The sequence below is a fragment of the Schistocerca nitens genome, chromosome 3 (assembly GCF_023898315.1).
Source record: "Schistocerca nitens isolate TAMUIC-IGC-003100 chromosome 3, iqSchNite1.1, whole genome shotgun sequence".
Classification (NCBI taxonomy): domain Eukaryota; kingdom Metazoa; phylum Arthropoda; class Insecta; order Orthoptera; family Acrididae; genus Schistocerca; species Schistocerca nitens.
Genome location: NC_064616.1, coordinates 947,931,700 through 947,955,057, shown reverse-complemented (window position 1 = coordinate 947,955,057; position 23,358 = coordinate 947,931,700). Strand labels below are relative to the sequence as shown.

General features: G+C 37.4%; 1 protein-coding gene across 4 annotated transcripts in view; it reads left to right on the top strand.

The window, feature by feature from the left end:
* Window positions 1-23,358, top strand: part of LOC126249024 (WD repeat-containing protein 7) — a 363,427-nt gene that overhangs the window by 50,698 nt on the left and 289,371 nt on the right. For 2 of the 4 annotated variants that reach the window (XM_049950628.1, XM_049950626.1), the window contains exon 7: window positions 6,840-6,866. The exons of the other annotated variants lie outside the window; for them this stretch is intronic. In XM_049950628.1, coding sequence (XP_049806585.1) covers window positions 6,840-6,866 — 27 coding nt within the window. The remainder of the gene's footprint in view (window positions 1-6,839; window positions 6,867-23,358) is intronic. 4 annotated transcript variants of the gene reach the window in all.

Genomic DNA, 23,358 nt, shown 5'->3' with positions numbered 1-23,358 from the left:
AATACCTTTTTTGCTGACACATCACTGACATTCTCACAATGTGTGTCCATGGCAACAGTGGTCTCCACTGTCCCGCCAATCCTTCTATACTTTATAGAGTGATACATCAGTGCCGATGTGGCACAGTGGATAGTGTGCTATCTTTCATTCTTTTGTATTGGTCTGTGATTGAGTCTCCTTAGGGACAGTTCTTTTACTTTGGTTTGTTAATTCTGTATAATATGTCTATGATGTTTTTATGTTATTTGCTACAGAGCATTTTTTGAGTCTAGAACTTTCAAAATAGGCTAACCGCCTATGCTGTTCATTTAAGAGGTAAAACAGGCAATTCCTTCACTAAGAAACATTCCATAGCCACATAATATGGCTCAAAACATGAGTTTCTTGGATACTTCTATTTAATGTGGGGATGAATATGGTAAAATATATTACCAAGATAAGGTAATGCACAAACTATGAAATATGGCACAGATCAGGGATGCAATATGGCTGCTCAGCACTCTGAATACTCTCAACCCTCCTGACACTGCTGGTATAGTTTTTCTTGTCGGAGAGCTACAGTTAGCAGCTGTCAAGAGATGGATATTGCCGTCTATATGAGAGGTCTAAACTTGCAGAGCTCGGCTCTTGGACGCTGTCAGTGGCATTTTGCAGCTGTATAGCAAAAGTAGAACATAAAAAAAGAAAATAAAACTCCAGGAATGATTTTGCACACAGTTTTTATAAAAGAAACTTTTTTCAAAAAAAAAAAAGGGGGTTATACGCTTTTGGTGTTAATCTTGCAAAATGTGTATGGCTTAAGAATGCTCTTGTTAGCCTTAGGTACAATGAGTCAATATTTAGAACCCATAGGTATCAAAATTTTTATTTGATATGTGAGGCACCTGAACCAGGGATTAATGTACAAATAGAGATGGCAGATTGAGTGCTCTGAATTAAAGTAATGACAGATACACACTTTCTGCTTGTTTTAATGGGGTACAATTATAGGGTATACAAAGGAAACTGATGGTGTACTTGATACTTCGATGTTTGGGAATAGATGTTTGATGATACATTAGCTAAACAAAGCCAACGTAACTGCAGTATACATAGAAGGAATAAATGTGAACATCTTAAATTATATCATCAGTTTGTTTCCTTGAAAGCATTGTTTTGGGGGACAATACTGGTAGGTGGAAAGTATTCACCAGCATACAGTATTGGAACTAAGCTTGAGACTAATCATGTGATAACAGAATACTTCAAAAAGTTACCATTAACTAAGTTTAACACCCGTGTTGGACACATGTACCATGTTAAACCACCGGTAACCAAAGAAGATGAAATTAAAGCTCTAAAAACTACAGGATGATGAAAAGAATGGAGAAAATTTCTGGAGCCCTTTTGAAATAGATGCTCCAGAGAAGAAATGAAACTTCCATATGATCGAGAACTCTTAAGTAGGGAAACTAAATGACAATGGGATGAGAAGAAACCAAGAAATGAAACTGATGTAGTAGTATACGTGCATGTATTATTTGATTTCACTGTGACCAGGACAGCTGGGTCAGACTACGGTGGTGGTGGTGGTGGTGGTGGCAGTGAAGGAGAAATTAAGATAATGGTTGCGTGTAGACACTACCAGATCCTCTTTAAAGAAACTTCTCTTTCTCTTGTTCATGCTCTAAATAGGCATATCAAATGTACTTTCCATTATTAACTGTGCTTCTGTTCTTTCTTTTCATACTATCAATGAAGTAGTAAGTTGGAAAGTCTAGCTTCTGCTTTGTGATAACCATCATCTCAGTTAATCTTTTAGATTAACTTCGTTTGACTGTGTCTTATTTTTGTGTACTGTGTGAAGTGGGCATATTTCTATGGGAAGTAGGGTTTCTCATAGTGTTTATAATTGCTGGAATGATACCCTGTACAGAGCAAGCACATCTGCAGCTGAGCTTTAATGACCTGGACATTATCCAGACATTAGACTCTTGCCTAAATTATATAACTTTTATATTTATTTTGTAAGGTGTTTCAGCAGAATATTCCCATGCTTTTCCCCATGCACTTTGGAACAGTGAGCAAATATAGCATGGCAGCACGATCATGCATCTACTCATCACTGAAGCATGTATTAATATAATGCAACCTCTGTATTGATTAAAGAACTGGGTTTGTTAATCTAATTACCGAAAGAGATGACATATCATTTCCTAAAAAATGTACCTCAGAAAGCACTTTGTTTATGAAATAACGTGTTGCAATCGGCAGATGCCCTTCATTATGGTAACAACTTTTAGCTATTGATGATTGCAACATGTCCTACCAGAACTATGTACTGTCCAAAATCTTCTGATTTTTGTATAATGAGATTAAAAATCATTCCTTTAGTCTATTTTGATTGTATAAAATACATACAGAATTTCTATGGACATTATTCCATATGGAAAGCTTTTTTGTGGAATAGATTGTTGGAGAGTCTAGAAACTTGTATCTGTATAGTCAATAACTAAAATGTTAAAAGCTATGGGCTTTCAGTGCAGTTACCTATGGTAGTTATGTCTTTTTTTCATGTGTATAGATCATAGTTCTCATTATTAGTTTTCTTCTTTAAAAACACTGATTTATGTTGTCATGTGCTCACCTTGTTTGCTCTTTATTTTGTTTGTCTAGCTTTGTGTGGAAAGAAACTCAGTTCTGTATCTAGTAAGTGATATCTGCAGTCACCAGTTAATAGAATGGTGGTAGTAAATTTTCTGATACGGATACAACTCATAATGTTGATTTGAAGTTACTAGTATAATATACAAACAATATGTAAACCTGTACCTGCGTACCTACATCTATTTAAATTTCATTTACACTACCATGTGCCAATACATCATGTGGTCCATTGACCTGGTTAGTCTGTGACCATATTAGACACTCAACCATTAATAATTTCAAGAATGCTATGGTGAACTTCAAAAGCAAGGATTCAGGATGATTATTGTTACTGAATATTACATAAATATCAAACTGTGAATTTTAAAACAATAAAAAAGATTAGTTCTTTTGCAGCAAAATCCCACAGCAGCAAGATTAAATAGCATTAGCAAAATGAAGTCAACCCTAATGCACACTATACAGTATGTAGTAGCTACTTCATCACAATTTAAAGAAATAACTTTATTGTCTAATCTACCATTATTACCTCTTAACTGAACTCTTTGTAAAAAAAATAATGTCCCAGACTGTAGTAAAGCTGGTGTTACCTAACACATCATAAAAATTACTGTTAATGGAAAATCTTGGGTGGAATTCAAACGTTATTGCCAGGAAGATAACTCAGTGTTGAGGATGCATTGAGCAGTAGACAGGAAGGAGTAGATTATAACAACTTTTGAACTTTTTCATTTGTTCCATGTGGTTACTTATACTGAGGTAAATACATCAAAGTGTCAAATATCTTAATACATATTTTTCAGTTGGATTATAGGCACAATATCTGATCAAAAGGACCCAGACACCTGTTAGTGGGGTGTGCTCGTCCTTCACCTTTGATTACTTCAACTCTGCCAGGGCACTTCCGGTGAGGGCAGCTCATGTTTCCTCAACAGCTAAAACCAGAGAAGGTAGTGATGTTTGTTGCTGGGGTCTGTAGTGAAGTTGACATTCTAACTCATCTCAAAAGGTGTTCCATAGAGCTTAGATAAAGACTCTCGGCAGGCCAGTCCCTTTCAGGAATGTTAATGCCTACAAACCATTGCCTCACATATGCTGCCTTATGAAAGTGTGCATTGTCATACTGGTACACTCATTGTCTCTGAACTGTTCACTGTTCTTCTACTGTACACAGTACACAATGCTGTAAAATGGGTTCGTATGATTCCGCATATAGCATTTTCTTAAGTGCAATGAGACGACCACACCCTAACCATAAAAAAACGCCCTCATACCGTAACAAAAGTTTCTCTATACCTTGCTTGTGCGCTACACGATGGTAGGTAATCTTCTCAAGGTAGCCGCCAAACTGAAACCCTTCCATCAGATTGCCAAAGTCTGTAGTGTGATTCATCATTCCAAATGACTCATTTGTAGTTGTCCACTGTCTAGTGGTATCACGTTTTACACCATCTCAAGCCTCACTTAGCACTGATTTCAGAGTTGTTTTATAAAAAGCTGCCCAACCATAGTACCCCATTTTTTAAACTCCCTACACACCTAACTGTGCTAGCTGGACTTTTGGTAGCACTTTTTAGCTTGAGAGATTTGTTCTGCTGATGTCTTAAGATTTTTACAACCCCCTGCCTCAATGCTCCCTTTCACTCAGTACATCAGGTCTACCTGATCGTGGTTTAGCTGTGGTTGTTCCTATGTGTTTTCACTTCACCATCTCATCACCAACAGCCTACCTGGGCAGCTTCAGAAGAGTTGTAATGTCCCTTATTGATTTGTTACTCAGGTGTCGTTGAATGACTGGTCCACATTCGAAGTCTCTGCCCTCTCCTGACTGACCCACTCTGCTGTTACTACTTCTATACTGACAGCACAACATTCCCTGCCTCCCTTCATATATTGGTGGATCTGCCTCTCGTGATGTCTTGTCAGTTCCACATATCCTAGGACACCTGGGTACTTTCGATCAGATAATGTATGTATGGTATTAATATACAATGAGGTGACAACACATTGGATAGCAATATACATGTATACAGATGGTGGTAGTGTTGCAGGAAAAGGGCAGTGTATTAGTGGAGCTGTCATTTGTACTCAGGCGATTCATGTGAAAAGGTTTGCAACGAGATTATGGCTGAACGACAGGAATCAACTGACTTGGAATGTGGAATAGTAGTGAGATCTAGATGCATGGGATGTTTAATTTCTTAAATCATTAAGAGACTTAATATTCTGAGGTTCACAGTGTCAAGAGTGTGCCGATAATACCAAATTTCAGCCATTACCTCTCACCACGGACAATGCAGTGGCCAATGACCTTCACTTAATGAGAGAGAGAGAGAGAGAGAGAGAGAGAGAGAGAGAGAGAGAGAGAGAGAGAGAGAGAGAGAGAAGCAGTGTTTGGTGTAAAGCTGCTAGTGCTAACAGACAGGCAGCACTGTATGAAATAATTACAGAAATCAATGTGGGATGTAAGATGAGTTTATCCTTTAGGAGAGTGTGGTGAAATTTGGCATTAGTGGGCTATGGCAGCAGACAACACATTAGTGCCTTTGCTACTTCATCTGCAGTGCCTCTCCTGGGCTTATGACCATATTGGTGGAATCCTAGATGATTGGAAAAGTGTGGCCTGACCAGATAAGTCATGATTTCAGTTGGTAAGAGCTGATGGTAGGGTGCAGACTCACAAAGCCATGGACCCAGGTTTCTCCAAGGCACTGTGCAAACTGGTGGTGGCTCCATAACGGTGTGGTCTGTGTCACAGGCAGTGGACTGGGTCCTCTGGTAGAACTGAACCGATCATTGACTGGAAATGGCTATGTTCATCTACTTGGATACTATTTGCAGCCGTTCATGGACTTGATGTTTCCAAACAACAATGTGATTTTTGTGGGTGACAAAGCGCCATGTCATGGGGTGAGAATTGTTCGTGATTGGTTTGAAGAAGATTCTGGACAGTTAAGTGTGTGGTGTGGCCATCTAGATTGCCCAACATTAATTCCATTGAATATTTATAAGATATTATCAAGAGGTCAGTTCGTCTGCAGAACTGTGCACCGTCAGCACTTTCGCAATAATAGACTGCTATGGAGGTAGCCTGAGTCTGTGCCACGTAGAGTTGGAGCACTGCGCTGGGCAAAAGGAGGTCCTACACGGTAGTAGGAGGTATCCCATGACACTTTTCACCTTAGTGTATGTACTGTATGAAGTAAATAAAAGTGATGCATTGAAGAAAAACAAAAGGACGTAAACCAGAAAAGTACAGCTCGTAACGTAACTAACGCAAAATTACAGTTAATAGGTACACAAGTTAAACAGAGGCAATTGTTCAGCAAGGAAATTATGAAAGAGTGCTATAAGATTACATTTTTGACATAAGACTCAAAATTTTACCATTTCATCTTAGACTAACTTTTATATTTTTGTTCAGTCTTCTGGGAATGTGTGTGCAATGTGACACGTGGTAAGTTTTCATCATCTGTTCAAACATCCATTTATCATTCAGCAGTTTATCTTAAAGGTAAAATAGAACTCCATGTTCACCACATTAATCCCATGAAACATACTTTGTGTTGATAGGTGGCTTTAATAGGAAAAGCATTAAACATGTACGAAGCAGCTGTGTCAACTGAAAACTTAATGATGGATGAATACACAGGTAGTTAAATGCCACTAAATTGCTGCAGTATCATGTGAATAGGTGGAATATTATTTAATGACTCTGGAGTTCAGTATTTATTGTATGAGTAATTATTTCCAGTGTAGTTTATTTCCATATTCCCACAGCTTATATATTTTCCCTTTCTAATTCAAGACCATAAAAGGAAGACTGAGCAGTTCATGTAGGTATAGTGTGTATTCCATTTAGGTGATGTTCATGAACCAATTTCATGCTTAGAATTAGTTGGAAAAATTGGTACCTGTAGTATTTATGAGCAAAAAATTATATTTGTTTGAATGAATCACATTGAATTACCACTGGTAGTCATTACTAGACAACTGTATTGACACCAACAAGTAACAGGAAATATTTAACAACTCGTTTCATTCAGGATTTAGTTATTCTTCCTTGCACATATTAATTTTAGAGTATCATTAATTGTTGAGTCATTACTTTATTATGTTATGTTAATCTCATACAACATAACTAATTCAGGTTTTTTCTTTCATTTTTCGTGAACTTGCGTCGTGCGCACTAGCAAGCTGAAAGGGAAGAACATTAGTAGGTTGGTTGTTCATTTTTTTAGATTTTAAATGTTTGTGGTGGCAGATAACATTACTGAACTAATGAAATATTTTGTAATGAATGCTTTATTTGTCTTTTTTAAGCAAAAGTCTGTACATCATTCTCTATTTCATATATCTATCCTTTTTGTTCTGTTGTTGATTGTGTAGCTTTTCTTGTGCCTACTGTAATATATTTTCTTCCTTTCTTTTGTAGATAAGAATGTGTGATGTAATGTTATGTGTTTGCAGAATAACTTTCAAATACTGAATGTGTGCGCATGGCTGCATTTGCCTTTGCCCATTCCTAAATGTGTAAAATAAATTTGGCATTGTGAAGTTGCATGGTGTGATCCAGTCAGCAGAATACAGAAGTAATACTCAAATTTGTGTTATATAATAAATGACTTGAGTTCTTCTTACTCTGTATTATAACCCAAGATGTTGATGGGACATTGTTGTCATTGATATTTATTTTGTTGTTTGACAACTTCAGTTACCTCAGTTAATACCCCAGAAGTATTTATGAATATTTATTCAGGCTAATTTCTCTGAAGTTGCCACTTGAATTTGTTTCAGTAATACATTGTTCTCTCTCTTCTGTTTATATTAATACTATTAATGGGGCTTGTCCAGGGATTTTTTTCTGATGTCCTTCCATCAAGAGATGTTTGCAGTAAAACAAAGGAAAGTGTAAACAAAATAGTTGATTGCCCACTTGATGCTACTGGAACAGCAGCAAAATGTGGCTGTTTTTCAAATTGTAGTTCAGTCTGCTGAAATGAATCGTGTACTATTTTGTATCTATTACAAAGATTAGTGGCTGCCCAGGAGCTAATTTATGTATACAGCCTACAACTAATTGTTCCTTCTGATTCAAAGTGTTTGTTATTGTTAGCATAGGACCGCTCTCTCTTGATCTTTTGTGAGTGTTGGTACCGTTATTCACATATTTTAAAATAGCCTAACTTTGTTAGAGAGAGAGAGAGAGAGAGAGAGAGAGAGAGAGAGAGAGAGAGAGAGTGAGAGGGGGGGGGGGGAGGGGGTGCAGGCTCCTAGTCTGTTGCAAAATTTTTGATAAAACTTTATCAGCTTATATGCAGTACCACTGCATATTTATTCAAGCAATTTCTTATTTGGGATGATAGGCATGAAAGGGAAGAAAGATACTGTAAGCAGAAGAGATGTGTGGCAAGATACTGAAATCAAATGAGGTGAGAACTGTAGGGAGGTTGGTAAATGAGTGATACTCAGAGAGAAGTGACTGGCAGATGCTTTTTGTGAGCTGGGAAAACTACTTTATGAAGTACTAAAGCATGTACATTATCCGACACAGTGCGTTTAGCCATGGTGAAACAACTTGTCAGATCTCTGCTGTCAGAAGTGACATCTATATTTATGGGAACTCTACAGCCACTGGCTATTAAGCTATTCTTAATCTCCTCTCATTCATTTCCCTGTTATATTCTACAACATGTTTCTTACCATCACTCTCAAAGTAACAGTAATCACACTTAAAGACACCATTTATTCAGTCAGTCCCTTTACAAACTCTTTAAGTTTCTTTATGAAATTTCACTAGAATGCTTCATCAGTGATAGATAATGTTTGCCTCTTAGTGGATTGTATGTTGTTGTAGAACACCTTTCCTGTTGTCTGCTGTCCCATTTTCATCACAAAAGGATGTTGTCAATTCGTGTTAAGCACAGCTATGGTGAAATACCACTCACTTATTGTAGTTGGGGTTTTGTGTGGTTGTGGGAACAGATGTGATGCAGCAGTGTACTGCACTTTTCACGAAGTGCACCAGGAACACCATAAACATAAGTCTACTTACACCCACTTTCAGCAATCATTCTTGATTCTGGCACCTAAACTTTATCAATTTGCAAATTTTCCATCAGAAAGTTTCAGTTAATGTTTTGTCATATTTACCATAGAACACAGTTCAGTAACTGTAAAAATGTCCTATGATACCATGGAGCTTTATTCATAATAAAAATGTCTGTTGCTAAATTGCGTTATGATGTGCAGGATTTATTTTGCTTGAATGGAATTATTTTGACTTAATTTCATGACTTCCATATGGTGTCATGGATAAATGTGCTTGTCAATTAGTCTTCTAAATTAGAATATTCATGGAATTTCAATGCATTCGTTGTAGAGTGTGTTATTAAAGGTATTACACTGTGTTCAAATTTGTATGTGGATTCATCTGTGTTCAAATTTGTATATGTGGATTCATCTGTCTTGCTTACTAAATCTAGATTCAATTGATAAAAAATGTAAAAGAAATCATATAGCTGTAGTGTGGAACACTATATTTGTAAACAAACAGCTATTTCTAAGCCTGACTTCAGTATTGAGGAAGCCATTGTACAGTGTGTTCCATTTATCTGATGACCACATGTATGGTGCAATAGATGGTGGGTAGTGATCGCTTCATGGTTTGGGCAAATCTGAAGCAATGTCTGACTTCTAGTGCCACAGTACTAAATTCAAAATATGTGCAAATAAATTTTGTGCATGATTCATGTCGTGCAAGGAGATTCCGGAATTGCCTGCCGTGCGTTTATGACACCTACTCAAGAAATTAATCACCACACGATATAATTCTCTTTGAGAAATTGATTAGTTGACTCAGGGATGTTATCCCCGAGTTCCTGAACTTTATACTTTAATGCTCTCCGCAAATAGAAATCGCAAGGGTTTAGATAAAGAATTTGAACAGGCCAGATATTGTTGCTAATGACTGTTGTGGAACACATTGTGAATTGCATGCAAAGAGAGCTCTTGCCAAATCGTTTTGGAAAAAATGCATAGCTTTGTTCCCTTTCATGAAGTGTATTAAAAAAATTTGCAGAGGTTTTGCACATATATCATTAAAAAAATTGGTTCTGTTATTCTGTCGACACTAACTGTGCACCGCTCTATTTTCTGATCGTGAGGGGGTTCCTTGTGAAGCAGAATAGATCTATCAGCACTCCAATGTTGACAGTTTTGGGAATGAACATACCATGTAAATGGAACAAAGCCTCATTTGAAAACAGAATTAGGTAAGTATCCATTTCACTGTTGTGACTTGTTTCAAAACCCATTCACAAAACCTAACACTGAGCACAGGATCGCAAGGTTCAAGTTCTTGCATTGCTGTTACTTTGTAGGTGCTTAACCAAAGTATTTTAGCATCTCTTCGTACAGAGGTGCAAGAAATTTGTGTTTGCTGTGAAAGGTGTCTGATACTTTCTAGGGAATTTTGCAGGTGGTGTGGAATGTCATAAAGATGAGCTTCTATGTGCGCCATAAGTTGTCATATACACTTCCTGCAATCAGCACTTCTGTTTTCACAAAATTTATTTAATAATTTGTGAATTGTATCACAACTCTGAATTTGAACAGTTGGCAACTTCTGTTCAATCAATCTCTGGACTGTACAACCAGATTTTGTATGCACATACAAATCGTAGATAAACACTTCTTGTGGAAGGGAATAATTCAGTCTTTGCATTTTGCATTCAGAGTTCACTGTTAAACTTGCGATGTTTGTTTTGAACACTAGTGCCGAACTGTACATAATCTAGAATATAATGTTCCTGTAACACCCCCATGTGATGCAGTGGCTTGAAAATGTGTTGATGGTACAATAAATTGTATCAAATTCAAAACATGACTGGTTGCATATTAAACCTATGTAAAAAGCCAATTCAAACCATAGTTGCAATTTGCTATTTGCAGTGGGTATAATGAAGATAGTAGTAAGTACATAACATAAAATTCAAATTAGGTGGTATTTCATCTGAAACTGTAGTCATTACCCATTAAAGATGACGATGTTAAAGTTCAGAAAATGAATTAAAATATACATTATTATTGTGCTTTACAGAACATTGTTAGATGAGAAAGAACTGCAGATGGTTTTTTTTCTCTAAATGATGCTCTGTTATCATTTTTATTGAAAAGAACAGGATGGTAGTTGTATCTATGTAAGAAATAATATATATTTTGTAACAATAAATTTACATGAATAAATAGCTAAAGAAAACATGCAGAAGTATCAGGAGTTAAAGTATTGATACTACAAAAGCTGTAACTTGTATTTACAAAGCACCAGTTGGTGATAGAACAACCTGTTAAAAAGCATGTAATCTGTGTTTAACAAGCCAACACACAGAAACAGGAGGATGGATCTGTGTGGTAGTTCCAATTTAGACTTTCAAAGGAGTCTAAACAAACAGACTGACTTGTTGGGCCTCCTGGCAACCTTCAATTTAAAAGTGACTGTAGAAACGTCAACTTGAATAGAAATCTAAACCACTATAATTGACTGGATAGTCACAATTGTGCAGATGAATCATCTTACAGAAACATGTGAACATCGGCTTTGGGTACTGCACTACAAAGAAACTTACTCCTCGCTTACAAAATCAACTAACTCAAGAAACTGCTCCCGTGCTCTGCTCACTCGTTAAAGAATGGTTGCTTTTAGTTTATGTGCATAAACTAAAGTTTGAGGATTTAATAGAATGTATGAAGAACAAGAATGAAACTACCAGTCTTTTCCATGTGAAATACTTTAAAACATAGCTTTGCACTGCAAGGAACTTCACATTCTGCACACCAACAGTGTTGCTTTTCAAAAGCATCTTCTCATGCATACCACCTCCTAATAGATGTTTTCTTCATTGTGCTCAGCAAAAATTCTGGAAAATGCCTAGCTATTAGATGAGTCACTTTTGATGTTAGAACTAGACATCCAGTTGTAAATTTCTTGTCTACTCGTGATCATTTGATAGCTTTGCAACTTGAAATTGTTCCTATCCACACTTCCCATATTCTGTTTGTAATCCATTACATCTTTTGGTTTTCATATGACACCATGTGTTGAATATAATTCCTGAAATTTATCGCCATGGGACATGCTGACCACAACGACATCTCTCTTGTCCTTGCCTTGTTATCTGGCCATGCTCTAACCAAAACGTTGCCAAATCCAGATTAAAATGCAATCCCTGCGAGGTCATAGAATAAGGCCAAGGAAAAAAGAAGAAACTGAATACAGTATAAGAATTCTCCTAAGATGCACATCAAAGAAAATAATACAAAAGTGTACTTGGCCAAAGCACTCTTTACTGTGATAGTGTTTTCTTATGGGGAAACTTGAGAGCTAGCAAAAGTTGTTTCATAGCTGAAAAGAGAACTGTAAGAGTTATGGAAAGTGCAGTTTCAGAAGCTCATGCAAATTTTATTTTAAAATAAACTTTCTGTTCTTCCATTGCCTCTTTATGTATTTTGCAGGTAACAATTTTCATTATGAGAATCTTAGATGATAAGCAGCTTGCAGTTAAAAAAAAAACACAGGGCATTTACTCATAACACAAAAAGCAAGCAGTTTGTTGCACAGCTTGTTTCCTTTTCAGAGTGGTACATTTTGTTTAAGTGTTGTCTAACTTTCAATATTGAACATGTAGTTCAATATTGAAAGTTAGACAACACTTAAACAAAATGTACCACTCTGAAAAGGAAACAAGCTGTGCAACAAACTAGCCTGTTACAACAAAATTAGAAGTTATTTCTGCATTTAAAACAGCTGTTGATGCCTACAGCCTTCAGAAGGGTTATACTGTAGTTGCGTATCCATCAGGTTAAAAACCTAAGTGTGTATGTAGTAAAATTTTACAATAGTAGAAAATTGGTTTAGATGTTGAGTGTAAAATAGTTGAATTTGTTGCATCCCTTGTAAAATGAGGTGATTGAACGGCTGCATGATTACTATCATATGTTACAATGAAGCTTATGTATCTATACATAAATCTGCTTGGAAAATGGTTTTAATGAATGTCACATTCAAAGTACATATAGGTAAGCAAAATGTCATCTCTGAAATCATAATGTGCATGCTCTATAAAAGTTATTAATGATACAATAAAGAATACAACAACTGCATAATGTATTTATGGATAAGTGGGCCAGCATTTTTTCATTATTCATTACAATTAAGAAGTGGTGGTGGTGGTGGTGGTGGTGGTGGTGGTGGTATCGTCCTTTGCCTGTGTATTACCAATGACACTGACTAATTTGATATTGAACTCTCTCACATTTTTTATTAACCACCATGTTCATCCACCCTGCTTTAGCTGGGAGGTATGCTGTCCTCTCAGCTTTTGCAGTTCATTCAAAAATCATTTAATTTGTTGCATTGCACAAACTAACTTTGCCCCAGTTTTCAATGAGTCAGTTTTACAAACAAAGAATAGGTATTTTTGAGCATTCTCGAGGTCTTCATTGACTCCTCTGGATATTTCCACCCTCCTTTTGCTTTTAATAGATGGCATTCTTTTTCTCATCGCTCTAGTGTCTGTCTTCGCTACACACACTGAATGATATATCTGGCCAGTCCAATACACAGATATGCTTCTTCACTCCTGTTTCCTTATGATCAGTTAGTATTATTTTGTTTTGTGGATGATATTTCTCCCCAAATGAAAATGTAGTAATTTACGCTAAAAGTATCGGACATGAAAGAGATGAATATAGTGGCATTGTTCTGAATCCATGAAGTATTTATGGAGAAATTACAGTATTTAGAACTGGTTTTTCTCTATTTTAATCATCATACGTCTGTAACTGTCATACCTGACTGATGAGTCTCTCCATCTTGATGCAGTCGATTTGAAATGGTGGAGAGAAATTTCATTTCGAACTAATACTGATCACACTTTGCTCATTACTATCATTAGTAACAGACTTTTTATTTTTTTATTTGGTAATTTATAGAAATGTAATATACCCTATTGGGAGTAGTTCTCATCGCTTATTGAAAGAACGCTTCTAGTGAAAAAATGTTACATTGGCAACATTTAATATTTTCTAAAATTTCATTATCCCACAATTTTATGGTCTGAGTGCATCATTTAGATCAGCAATATCAATTAAAAAATAATAAGAAAACATGTAGAAAATGTAAGTACAGTTTGTTATCATAATATTTTTATTATTATTTTGCATGTACACGTCTGTATTCCTGGTACAGGTGGAAATCCTTCTGCCACAGTACCATAGCATTCCACTGAAGAAGCAAAAACTAAATGTTGCAGCCTATTGATGAAGTAGCTGTGCCATTCTGTTTCAGCTTTTCTAGCAGTGTATTGTGACATGGGGATTTAAACATACACCAGGACTGCAGACATGCAGGCAAACAAAACACTAATTATTTAACTGTATTTTTTGTGTGATAGTTAAAACTTTGACAGCCTCTTGTATCAGGTCAAAAAACTTATTACTGACAGTGCCTCATTGTGCAGTAAAACCCTATTTAGCAGCAAAAACTAAGTATCACACAACACAGAATGAATATTAACCTGCTGCTGCCACCGCTGCTGTGTTCTCATCTTTTAAAAAGTTATTAAAAAGAGGTCATTAGTCCACACATTTAAGCAGACAGTGCGGAATAATAATATAAAAATGTAAAAACCTCAATGAATATTTCCAGTTATGATCATCCTTTAATGCTTGTAGACTCAGAGAGACAGTGTGTGGTGCAGTACTGAAACGCTTGGCTTTCGCTGTATTTTTATAAATAGAGAAGTGATTGTCTCATTACTCTAGAATATATAAAGACTATGAGCTAATTTTTCTTTACTATTTGACTGTCGTAAAATATGCTCTGTCTTCAGTTTTACATTGATTAACAGTACTTGCAGTTCGTAAAGAGTTTTATTATGCACAGAAATGTCACATATCACTTAATTTCCTTGCTTCATCAAGATCGTCATCCCATCACCATTTGTTTTCTAGTTCATTCAACAGTTAGTGTGCTAGTGGTGGTCTCTAAGTTCAGGGAGCACACTTCTGCAAATCTTCCACTTCTTAAAAATGCTGCATGTTGCTAACAAAACATGTTGAATGACAATATTTATGTAACAATAATTCAGTTTTCTTTCCCTTATTGATCTCTGGTTGCAAAGGTTCTGGGGAACCCCCCCCCCCCAAAAAAAAAACAACAAAAAACAAAAAAAAGCACCTCAACACTGTACTATCACTTGTTGCAAGAACAGGAAAGCCAACTACTCAAAATTATCAGTAGTTAGAATCATGTGGATAGATTGTCATGGTATTTAGAAACTAGTAATATCTTCCCTATTGTTGGCTGTTTCACCTTTTTAGTTTTCTTTTTGTTATTGCTGCAGCTTACTTCACTAATGTTTTATTGTGACAGCATGGCTGGAACAAGTGAATATTGTCATGTAGAAGAAGGTGTAGTTAGGTGAATGACACACTAACTTCACTTAATGAAGATTTATTCAGCATTTGTATATACAAGAGCGCGGAGTGAACTGCCTTCGGCCAGAACACACATAGTATATACACAGCTACAGATCATTCCAGTGCAGTGATGCTAGACATTTGAGGATACTTCTAGTATTTACTCGAACCGAATATAGAAATTAAAATTGTACATTCCAGGTGAGTTTTGAACTCGTGACCCTCCATGCAACAATTTAGTATCATAACCACTACACCACGGTGCTACTCAGATTCTTCTGCGACAATAATGTTATAGGCGGTATTAAGAGAAACTAATTTGTCTTATGTGAAACTGCTGTATGATTATTACTTCACAGAAAAAAAAAAGTTTAACTTCCTTTTCAAATTCTAGTCTGGATTTGAAAATATGAAGTAAAGTTAACATCCTCACTGAAGTATTTTTCAGAAAGCACTTGGGACAGCTGGCATTTTGCCAACTGGAATATATAAGGGTTGAAATACAGTACCACAGATGGGGACATAGTACGAATATTCTGCTATTTCAGCATGTCCAGCTGACAGCTGGGGATTTTTGGGCATGAAAAGTTCATCTGGCAGCAGAAATATATCTTACTGTGGCTCTGACAAATGAAAGTATTCCTATTTAATTCATTTCCACTTCCTATGCATTTTTTCTTTGACATTTCGTGTTCAAAGTCAAATGAATAAAACAATACTTCACTTTTGTTTCAGATTATGGATTTGTGCATAAAAAAAATATTGAGTTTGTTGTTAGCTATTCCTATTAGTAATTGGGAAGCAAACTGCAAGCCCGCGCACTTGTCAACTCTAAGAGGACTTGCTGAAAAGTAAAGCCACTGACTTTATGTGAAACCTCTTAAAGCTTTTTAAATAAAACAAACTTTATTAACATTCTACATCTTTATTCTACATGTACACTTCTTAACATAGTCACTCTGGCATTTTTGATACCATAACTGTAGAATGTTAGACTTTCTTGACAGAGCCACAACCTCACCTCTGCTTCCACTGCTTCATCACTATCAAAGTGAAGTCCTGAAAGGTATTCTTTAATTTTTGGAAATCATATGGGACCAAGTTGGGGCTGTATGGAGAATGATCGATGTCTGTGAAGGCATAAGATTGATGCTGATGTTGCGGCACCCGTGTGTGGTCTGGCTTTCGCATGCTGAAGGAGAGGGTGCTGCATGTGTGGAAGAAGTCTTTGAACTCAAAACTCAATTACAGCATGCTGTTTTTCCACCCACTGACAGAATTATGTTACCCCACTGCCACGTTATATGCTGCACTTCAGACCCCCTCTAGTGGCAGAGGGCTGTAAATATGTAGACACAAAGAATAGAGGTGTAGAATGTTAATGTATGTTTTATTTAACTTTGATTCCACATAAATAAGGAGGCATTACTTTACAGCATGCTCCTGTTTATTTAATCTTTTGTGTTACTTCTTCTCAGATATCGGTGAAAGTATGAGTCTTTCTGGGGTATTTTCCCCCCACATATATATTTGTAATGATGAAAATTAACTTTTTCTTTAAAAAAAGTTCATTTATTGTTAATTTTAAGTTGTGTATGAAGCTTTTCATATCTCAGCCCATCTGAATAGTCCCTAATTGTGGCTTTACTTATGTGAAATTTATTACGCCAGTTGGTGTCTGTCATCTGAGAAGTGTTCTGTAGAATTCAGTGTTAAAATGTTCATGAGGCATCATTTAGTAATTATCAGTGAGAAAATACCAATTTTAAGGTGGGGGGAAAGCGATTTTAGATAGAGCTATATAAATTGAGTGAACATTTATTCTGAAGCATTGTTATTGACAGATTTTAAAAATGGTTCATGGGTATTGTTATTGGACATGTTTAAAATTTTATCCCAATCGCTGAAAGTTGCTTAATTGATATTCAGATTCTTAGAGTGGAATCTGGTCACATTTAGTAGAATGTTGCAGTTCTCAATTTTTAATGTGAAGCTGTCAATACAATAAAGATTAAAACTATTAAGAGTTGATGAACTCTGTGCTAAGCAGAAAATGCATGGCAGTAGTTTCAAAAAATCCACTTTCCTTGATCCATCTGATGCTAGTAAAAAGCACTCAGTCTTCAGGCCACGAGTGGCCTACCGGGACCACCCGACTCCCGTGTCATCCTCAGTGGAGGATGTGGATAGGAGGGGCGTGGGGTCAGCACTTCGCTCTCCCGGTCGTAAGATGGTATTCTTGACCGAAGCTGCTACTATTCGGTCGAGTAGCTCCTCAATTGGCATCACGAGGCTGAGTGCACCCCGAAAAATGGCAACAGCGCATGGCAGCCTGGATAGTCACCCATCCAAGTGCCAACCACGGCCGACAGTGCTTAACTTTGGTGTTCTCACAGGAACCAGTGTATCCACTGCGGCAAGGCCGTGATGCTAGTATACAGTTTACAATATGCAGCCCGGAATATTATCTCTGTTCCCACTTTGTTTCCAATATCTTGATTGTTATAAGCTTGAGCATCTTTGTGAAACTAGTTGTGTAGCAGTATTTACAATTTATGCTGTGCTGTATTATGATACATGGCAAGATATGATGTAGTGAATACGTAAACTACAAAGGCAGGAAATCTGTATGGATTACACCGTCCTACACTGTACAAATTATGTTATTGGCAATATTTTCGCTAGTGGAGAGGGGTCTTACAAGCTTGCCAGTTCATAAAAATTATTCGTTGACTGGAAATAACATGTCTGCTGGAATTCTGTAACAGGACATTATGCAGACAAACTCTAAGGCAAGAACTGTAACAGAAAAGAAGGGGCAATGTAAACAATGTCACCACTGCCATGTGAGCAAAGTAATTTCTTACAGAACGTGATGTAATATTAACCCTCGTGCAGGTACATGACATACTTTGTACACATGTAAAGAATAAGTACCTCTGTTAATAAGGTAAATTTGTATGAGGAAGTTCAGAGCTTAATCTTAATTACAGCTTACAGTATTTGAATTAAACCACTATTTAATTAAACAACAGTAAAATAATATTTCATTATATCATTCTGTTGCTGCATACAAGTGTTACCCCGCAACAATGACCCACTCGAAGCACTGAAAAGATCGTTGCCATCAGATCTCAGCCAGATGCTTATTCAATTAATAATTATCTCATAGACAACTGCCTCATTGTGGGATTGTGCTTCTAGCTTGGAAATTTGGGGCATTTTCTTCCATGGGTCGAAAATTGTTTTTCTCACCTAGCTCACTGTTTATTTTACATTATTGCTGCTCACTTGGACGTATGAAAACATAACTTAAAACTGTGTTAGTGGAAGCAATGATGGGGAATAGGTATGGGCTCACAGTTGTAAAGCAACAGTGGAAAGATAAGCGTTATTTGTGGACTTTATACATAGGAATGCCTGCTCAAGGGTTAAGGGGAGGTTTACTATCTTTGGCCGAAAAAAGCATATTCCTTGAGGATTTTTTTCTCGGGATGTGTTACAGATATCAATGTCAAATTTGGTCAAAATGTTTATCGATATTTCCTCTACAAACTGGAACTTTTTTGACTGGGAATGTCTAAGAGCAAAGGCAGAAGTGCCGTTGGAACGAAACAAAATTTTGATGTAGACCTCCACGCGCGGTATGTCACAGGTCAGCTGGCTCATCTGAAATCAAAATTGAGTTGATGTTAGCGAAGTATATAAGATTCTTTAGAAGTTGTACCTCACTTAAGCTATATGGACCATAGGAAACAAAAGGTGGCCATTTGAAAAACAAAAGGTTTTTTCATAGATTTATTTATTTATTTATTTATTTTTGACTTCATTGGCCTAGTAAAAATATTTATAGTTCATGGATTGGAATAAAAGTTGTACAACTCCTAGACAATTTAGTTAACTTCGTCGGAAACAAAGAATCATGGGAATCGGTTCAGTAGATTTGAAGGTACCATCCCGCGTGATAAAAAAAAAAGAGAAAAAAAGAGTTTGGAGTTATGACTACATATAAATGCAATATTATGCAATGTACGTACAATCTGCTATTCAGGATCCACTAGTCCTCCCTCTTCCTCATACAGGGCGTTCTACTCGATCTGGGCCATCCTGCGCTGCTCCGGAGCTGCTCATATGGCTGGTGACAAGTGGTTTTTGGCTGCTTGATTCTGGTGGTTGTCCGAATGCTTGGTGAGCTGCGTCGAATAGAGTCCCAGGGTGACATCCATCATTGTCATGGTCTTCAGAATTGCTGAATACCCTTCGTTGAAGCTGCTCACTACCAGGAAAGCCGCAATCTCCATAGTCTTCGCACCAGAATGCAAATGCTTGGGGGCCAACTTCCAAACACACGCATTCAAACTTTCATTAGAATTTTGTGGGTTTCCTTCCAAGCACCAGTACAATAACTCGTCCTCCGGAAGAAAAAAAAAACTGGTGCATGGAAAAGGCAGATTTCAAGTAGGTGTATTTTTTTGTTTAACGACAAATAACAAACATTATAGGTCCGTATTCAGAAAAACCGTTTCAGGGGTGAATTCTAAACACTTTCATGGTTCCAAAAATGCAATTAAAAGAATTGATTTTTTGAACCAAAAGATAGTAAACTCCCCTTAATGCAGTGTGTAATGTTAGTGATGGAGATGGCAAACATTAAGGGATGTATTTAAATGAGGAGAAAATTTTTAAAAATTTCAAAAGCAGCCATAAGTTTGGCTAGTAATAAGGACCTGATAGTCTAATCCTTCAATGGAAATTGAGTCAGCCCTCGTATATGTGACAGACTTTTGTACGATGAGGAAAAGATGATGAAATCTTTTTTGTCTTCGATGGTTTTCTTTTTTCTCCAATGCACATAACACCCAGTTGCCATATTCAAGGTGTCAGCCAGGAATTTGAAATTTTTTACACATTATTAACTGAGGCAAGTAAAATTGCCCACATCTTGTTATGCTAGCAGTCAAGTTTTGTAAAAAGAAAATTTTGTGTAGCCCTAGCAGGTGGCTTGGATGACCACTGTTAGCAACAAATCTTAATATAGATCTACTTTTAACCCATGCGTTACAAGAAGGGAGAATGTATGTCACGCATGAACTCGCAGCTCTTGGCTAATTACCCTCTGACACACTTGTTACAATTTTTTTACATTCTTTATGAAGCATGCTCCTTCTAGACGGATATTTTCACATGGGTTGGTTGTGCTAAAGCTATACTCTAAAAGACATCTTAGGATATGTGGTGGATGATACTTTTGATACCACTATCTTTTCCTCCCTCCCCCCCATTTGCAAGTGGCATATTGGAAGAATGACTGACTATAAAACTCCATATTAGCTCTTAATTTCTCTGATCGTTTTCATTGTGGTCACTTCACAAGATGTGTGTGTGAGGAAGTAATAAGTTACATGACTTTCTAGAATATCTACACTTTCTGAAATGGCAAACAATTCCAATTTTTCAAGAATTTCACAATTACACTGAAGAGCCAAAGAAACTGGTAAACCTGTGTAATATTGTGTGTTGCCCCTGCGAGCACACAGAAGTGTCACGACATGACATGACATGACATGGACTCGACTGATGTCTAAAGTAGTGATGAAGGAAACTGACACCACGAATCTTATAGGGCTGTTCATAAATCTGTAAGAATACAAGGGGGTGGAGATTTCTTCTGAACAGCACATTGCAAGGCATCTCAAATATGCTCAATAATGTTCATGTCTGCGGACTTCGGTGGCCAACAGAAGTGTTTAAGCTCAGAGGAGTGTACCTGGAGCCACTCTGTAGCAATTCTGGATGTGTAGGGTGTTGTGTTGTCCTGCTGGAATTGCCCAAGCCTGTCAGAATGCACAATGGCCATGAATGGATGCAGGTGGTCAGACAGGATGCTTACATAAATGTCACCTGTCAGTCATATCTAGACATATCAGGGATTCCACACATGCCCCACTCCATTACCGAGCCTCCTCCAGCTTGCACAGTCCCCTGCTGATTTGCAGGGTCTATGGATTCATGATGTTGTCTCAATACTCGTACATGTTTAGCCACTCAATACAATTTGAAATGACTTTCTGGACGAGGCAACATGTTTCCAGTCATCAGCAGTCTAATGTCTGTGTTGACAGGTCCAGGCGAGGCAGAAAGCTGTGTGTCATGCAGTCATCAAGGGTAAACGAGTGGGCCTTTGGCTCCGAAAGCCCATATCGATGATGTTTCGTTGAATGGTTCGCGCGCTGATACTTGTTGATGGCCCAGCTTTGAAATCTGCAGCAATTTGTGGAAGGGTTGCACTTCTGTCGTGTTGAAAAATTCTCTTCAGTCATCATTGGTCCCATTCTTGCAGGATCTTTTTCCAGCCGCAGCAATGTCAGAGATTTGATGTTTTACTGGATCCCTGATGTTCACAATATACTTGTGAAATGGTTGTGTGGGAAAATCCCCACTTCATCGCTACCTCGGAGATGCTGTGTCCCATCGCTCATGTGCTGACTACAAGACCATGTTCAAACTCACTTAAATCTTGATAACATACCATTGTAGCAGCGGTAACTGATCTAACAATTGCTCCAGACACTTGTCTTATACAGGGTGATTCAGGAAGATATGCGAAAATGTTAATATGTTATTCTACAAGCAAAACTAAAGGAAAAAAGTCTGCAGATGTTTAGTTACTGAGTTGCAGCTAATATTTCCCCGAAATTTAGCAATTTCACTAATATGAAGCCATTGCAAAACTGTAAGAGGTTGAAGTAATGCAAGATTTCAATTTATTTTGTTGTTATTGATCTGGTGAATGTAATAAAACATGTCCCAGACGTCTATCTGCAGTAGTTTTCCAGAACACCCAGAAAAGCAAAGATGTAATTTCATAAAATTTTTAATTTATTAACTACTGGGCCCAATTTGTTTTACAAATTCCAGACAATTGCAGAATTTTTTCAACAGAAGTTGTAGACAATTTAATTTTGGAAAAATGATGGTACATCTACGTATATACTCCACTAGCCACCAAGCCGTGTGTGGCGGAGGGCACTATTCATGCCAGTCCTATCACCTCCCCCCCCCCCCCCCTCCTCCTCCTCTGTTGCACTCGCAGATTGCACGAGAGAAAATTACTCAGTGCGAGCTTTAATTTAGCTTTGAATGGTGATCATTGCACGATTTGAAAGTTGGTGATAATAATATATGCTCTACATCCCTGACGAAGATCGGGTTTTGGAATTTAGTGAGCAGCCCCTTCCGTTTAGCACGTCGTCTATCTGCAAGTGTGCCCCACTTCAAAGTTTCTATGAGATTTGTAATGCTCTCGCGATGGCTAAATGTACCAGTCACGAATCTTGCCGCTCTTATTTGGACCTCCTCAATCTCTTTAATCAGACCCAACTGGTAAGGGTTGCATACAGACGAACAATCGTCAAATACTGGACGAACTAAAGTATTGTAAGCAATTTCCTTTGTTGAAGGATTCTACCAATAAACCACAATTTAGAGTTCGCCTTACCTGTTACTTACGTAATCTGATCGTTCCATTCGAGATCATTTCTAATAGTCACACCTAGATACTTGACGGATTTTCTGCTTCCAAAGTCTGGGCATTTATATTGTACTCTTATATTAATGGGGATTTTTGCTGTCTTATACACAGTAGGTTACACTTATTAATATTGAGAGATAACTGCCAGTCGTTACACCCCGCATTTATTTTCTGCAAATCCTCATTGATTTGTTCACAACTTTTGTGTGATACTACTTTCCTGTAGACTACAGCATCATCGGCAAACAGCCTAATGCCGCTGTCAGTACCATCAACCAGATCGTTTGTGTAAATCGTTAAAAGCAGTGGACCCATTACACTGCCCTGGGGCGCACCTGATGTTACGCTTGTTTCGGTGAAGTCTCCCCATTCACGACGCCATACTGCTCTCTGTCTGTTAGAAAACTTACTACACAACCATATATGTCATTGAATAGACTGTAAGAGTGCACTTTTTGGAGTAGGTGACAGTTCGGTACCGAGTCAAACGCATTTCGAAAGCGAGGAAAATGGCATCGACCTGGCAGCTGGTATCTAGATCCTGTTGTATATCGTGCACAAAGAGGGCCAGCTGTGTCTCACGTGACTGCTGTTGCCTAAAACCATGTTGGTTCATGCAGATGAGCTTCTCAGAGTCTAGAAAGGTCATTGTGTCTGAACACAAAATGTGTTCCATGATTCTACAACAAATCGATGTCGGT